Source organism: Sphaeroforma arctica, assembly GCF_001186125.1.
Source record: "Sphaeroforma arctica JP610 unplaced genomic scaffold supercont1.363, whole genome shotgun sequence".
NCBI classification, from domain to species: domain Eukaryota; class Ichthyosporea; order Ichthyophonida; genus Sphaeroforma; species Sphaeroforma arctica.
Genome location: NW_014040195.1, coordinates 56,768 through 61,674, shown reverse-complemented (window position 1 = coordinate 61,674; position 4,907 = coordinate 56,768). Strand labels below are relative to the sequence as shown.

General features: G+C 41.3%; 2 protein-coding genes across 2 annotated transcripts in view; one reads left to right on the top strand and one right to left on the bottom strand.

Annotated features, from left to right (window-relative positions):
* Positions 1–765: 765 nt before the first annotated feature.
* On the bottom strand, positions 766–2,964 carry SARC_05602 (hypothetical protein; the record flags this gene model as incomplete). Its single annotated transcript, XM_014300540.1, has 3 exons — positions 2,869–2,964; positions 1,960–2,365; positions 766–839 (listed from the first exon to the last, which is right to left on the bottom strand). The coding sequence occupies exons 1-3, from the start codon at positions 2,881–2,883 to the stop codon at positions 766–768; spliced, it is 495 nt and encodes a 164-aa protein (XP_014156015.1). The 5' UTR covers positions 2,884–2,964.
* Positions 2,965–3,534: 570 nt separating this feature from the next.
* Positions 3,535–4,907, top strand: part of SARC_05601 (hypothetical protein) — a 4,919-nt gene continuing 3,546 nt past the window's right edge. The window contains exon 1 of the mRNA XM_014300539.1: positions 3,535–4,390. Coding sequence (XP_014156014.1) covers positions 3,650–4,390 — 741 coding nt within the window. The 5' untranslated portion in view covers positions 3,535–3,649. The remainder of the gene's footprint in view (positions 4,391–4,907) is intronic.

Sequence of the window (4,907 nt, the reverse complement as noted above, 5' to 3'; positions counted from 1 at the left end):
CTGCATCGTTGGTAAGACGAAACATGTGATGTGTGAGTTGTATCGTATGTAAGACGACACATGTGATGTGTGAGCTGCATCGTATATAAGACGGAACATGTGATGTGTGAGTTGTATCGTATGTAAGACGACACATGTGATGTGTGAGTTGTATCGTATGTAAGACGACACATGTACTGTGTGAGCTGCATCGTATGTAAGACGGAACATGTGATGTGTGAGCTGCATCGTAGGTAAGACGGGACATATGATTAAGTAAGGTTAACGCCTTGTGCATTGTATTTAACATCGCAGTAGGTGCGCATATATACAACACGGGAGATGCGATTAGGCCTTTCAGCTTTATGAGCGTATTGTGTCCAAGATCGAGCAGTCGGTCGAATTTTAAACCTATAGTTACCCAGTCAGGAAACCCTTTGCGCATAGCGGATGTGTATTGAGCTCTGCGGTCTACAAATATGTATCGCAGAACAACCACGGCCCATATATCAAATATAAGGCAGTCCCATTAGACTTGTGGCACTGAGTGAAGAGCAATTTCAAATCAGAGGGCAATGGCAAACACACTCGGACACAGATTGAAGAAAACATACAAACGCAAAAAGGGATGGTTATAAGGTTCGTTTGTTAGTTATTACACACCGTACACAGTAGCGATAGAAAGAATACAAACGGGTGGATATAAAGTAGGTAGTTGTTGACTTACCAGGGTTTTGCTTTACGCTACTCACTCCGCTACTGGATTTCATTGGTTTGCGCACTAAATTAACTTGTTGCCTCGACGATTGGGACCGAACTGTCCCGTTTGGTGGCTGGGCTACTTGGGGTTGCATCGATTGCTTCCTGGAAAGAGATAGAGCTGTGCGCGATAGCCGTATGATCATTTTCAGTATTCTAGTGATAATTCAAGTGTATATGCAGTATTCGACTGCTATATTAAGTGTATACCAAGTATTCGATTGAACTATTAAGTGTATAATAGCTATATTCTATTGCTATATTTAGTGTATATTAATTATCCCGTTGATATATGCAGTGTATATGAAGTATTCTATTGATATATAAAGTGTATATGAAGTATTCGATTGCTATATTAAGTGTATATGAAGTATTCGATTGCTATATTAAGTGTATATGAAGTATTCGATTGATCTAATAAGTGTATATGAGGTATTCGATTGCTATATTAAATGTATATGAAGTATTCGATTGATCTATTAAGTGTATATGAAGTATTCGATTGATCTATTAAGTGTATAATAGTCATATTATATTGCCATATTAAATGTATATTAAGCACTCTATTGATATATTAAATGTATATCAAGTATTCGATCGATCTATAAAGTGTAAAATAGGTGTTACATTGCAATATTTAGTGTATATTAAGTATCCTGTTGCTATATTAAGTGTATCAGAATATTCGATTGGTATATTAAGTGCATATTAAGTATTTTTTGTCATATATTAAGTGTATATTAGAATCTCTATTGATACATTACGTCTATGCTATAGATTCGATCGAGATATTAAGTGTATATTGAGTATTCTATTACTTTATACAGTGTAAATTGAGTAGTCTACTATCATATAAAATGTATATCAAGCACTATCGAAAAAGTAAGTATATATTCCGCATTCTATAGATTAAACCCTTGCACGTACGTAATACTCGTTTATGGGAACGGTGGCGGACTACAAAGTGTGTGGCGAGACTGGTCAGTAGGCCCTACTATCTTCATCACTGATTCTCTGCCTCATGCTGCGAGATATCCTGGTTAATATTCCCCCAACAAATGACTAGACTTTGCATAACAAACCCTTCACCCTATCATCATGAAGACAATAGCCCATGTGCAGCTACAATCAATCAGCACAGACCATCCTCTGGCGCAGTTATCGAAACCAAGTCCCGAACTTCCCCAACTACGTTCGTATATATACTGTACGTTCACATACCTGTACGTCGGGCAATCGCGGCAGCTTTCCTTGCCGCCTGTCCGTTATCACAGCATGTGGCGCTTTGTACACCGTGTGTCCCCTTGTCTACTCCACCACCGTTCTTGCTGACCATATTTAGTAGGCTGGGTTTAGCACCACCGTTCTTGCTGACCATATTTAGTAGGCTGGGTTTAGCACCACCGTTCACCCTGCACATGCTGGTACCGAACTTCACAGTACCGCTGCTATTGGCTAGGGCACTATTCTTCGCACCACCCCCGGGCTGTGCAGGATGCTTATCGATGCCACCCACACTTGACATCCTGCATTGAGAGGTCGCTGCTGCGGTAGGTCTGTTGGTTCTTGCGCTTGGAAGGGTCTGAGTCTTGGCTTTTGGTTTGAAGAAGGACTCAATAGTCCCAGACTATACAAGGAGATAAGTTGTGACGCTGAGTAAGACTATGCATAGCAACAGAATAGATTAAGATTTAAAGAGACGGTTTATCCATTAAGTTCGTGCGAAAGCGAGGTGATGCTCCTTGTAGCCACGCATTCCACTAGCACGCAGGATTTGAACTTCAAAGACAGCGACACACAACAATCGTATTCCAACCGAATTGAATGGGGTATGTTTGTATATGCAGATGTCCTTGTCGGTTCAGTATGACTCGCGTACAATATTGATAATACAACAGTAGCGGACAGCCAGTCAGCTGATACATGCACACGCTTTCAAGCTTAACCCAGCTTCTTCACAGCGAACATTCACAGTAATGGTTACGTAGGATCTTACTTCGGGGTGAAGAACAACCACGTGGTCCATGGAAAAGGAGTGCGGTCACGGTAAAAGCCACATGTATTGTAGAGCTATAGTTCACAGATAGCAACGTATAACACAACTGAAACATCAACAGCAACAAGTAGTACCTTCTTGCGGTCCATGATTGTAGTCTGATAGCTATTTCGACAGAATCACTTTCTTGGGTACTGTCGACCTCGGCATGTACCAGTCGCTGTTCTGTGTTGTGTCTTCTCTTAACTATAAACAACTGACTTTTCGTGCGATGAGGAAATAAACCGTGTATTAGTGACTGTGCTGTCTACTAGTTTTAAATTTCTCTGTGGTCTACCTATGGTCGAATTACACAGTGCTACGCTATATAAGGAATAGGAGATCACACACAAGCCATGCAGATATTACGGCTCAAGTACGCATAAAGTCGACCACGACTTCTAATTTACTACGTCTATTAAGATTAGACTATGTTTATGTAGAAGCTACTGCGATGTGAACGTCTATGCTATACTGCCTTATATACAACTTGTAAATATTTAGACCCATGTATCAATATGAGCTAAGATCTGCATGATGCTGGTTTGACAAGTGATGACAGATATCAATCGTGAATATTATTGGCTATTGTGACCCGCCATAAATTTGATGACGTGTCGATTGGTGGAGATTTGACAGGTACATATTGAAAACGCCGATTAAACACAAAAAAAATACATTGAAAAAACCTAAAAATTTATGTTAAAAATATGAATATATATACCGGACTTACGTTTATATAATACTAAAGAATGTATGTATTTATAGATGGCCCCTTGTAGTATATCTTCTCGTTGGATTGTGCGGTATATCTATGTCGTATACGCGTATGTACCCTACAGTTCTCAAACTGTATAGTGTCACCTCATCAGCAACATGATCTTAAAGCCTGTGACCACCAGTGTGGTAGCTGACTGCCATATCACATCTATGACTGTCGGCAAGCCTTTTAAGACCTCGCACGAAAGTGTTGTGTTGGGCACATCCAATGGGCAGGTCTTATACTACAGGCCAGCTTTAGCACGCGTGCACACACACCCACACGAGAGGGATGTACAGGAATCAAGCGACGCTGAGGTGGCGTCAGCGAAAAGTTCTTATGATACTATGAATGCACATGCGAATGCGGATGTACACCTCAGTCGACATGCAGTACCATCAAAGCACTCGAATGCGATTGCACACAACCAGAAGGTTAATAAGGTGGAGATCAAGGGTGGGTGTCTGTCACACGTGCTCGCACACAATCTGTTTGAATTTGGGGAGGTGAACATAGTGACGGGCGATACAGACGGCGTCTTATCTGTGCTGTCAGACAATCGATTGTTCAGACAGAAGTGCTTGCACGATGGAAGCAGTGTAGTTGCTGTTTGTGTTGACACAGATGTGTACACAGGCACAGATAAACCTAGGTTTAATTCCATCGTAGCAGCGGATAGTACGGGTACAATTACGGGACTGGGGTCGATATTCGACACTTTGTGGAGAATTAAGCTGTCGCATCATATAACGTATACGGATAGAATGAACAGCGGTATTAGAGCTATGACCAGTCTGAGCATGCTGGATGAGTATGGTGTACGTACGCATGTGCTTGTGGTTGCCGATGGGGAAGAGGTGAGAATTCGTGTGTCTCTTGGTCAGTACTCGGTATATATGTGAATGGAAGTATGAACGGGAGCGTGTTTACTCGGACTGAGCAGTGACAGTACTAACTAGGGTGTCCTTTATGCATTGCTGTAGGTGGTTGCTTGGGTGAAGCGTATGCCTGTTGTGTGCAATCGATTTCTATGCGTCTAAGATTGCGCAAAGTATGGGAGTATTATGTTCAAGGGTGGCTTTATCATTCCATCCATACTATTCATATGTGGTAATTTGTACAGCCAGTATCTGTGCTCGCCAGAAAAATCTGTTGATGCTGTAGGTCGATAGAAAATAATATTCACCCCTACACAGATAGTGCGACAATGAATCATTTATGTATAGTTACATTCCGTATTTATACGTATATACATATATATATAATATATATATATATATATATGTGTGTGTGTGTGTGTGTGTGTGTGTGTGTGTGTGTGTGTGTGATGATATGCATGGGGGTGTCTGGGGGGTCTGGGGGGGGGGTTATGGG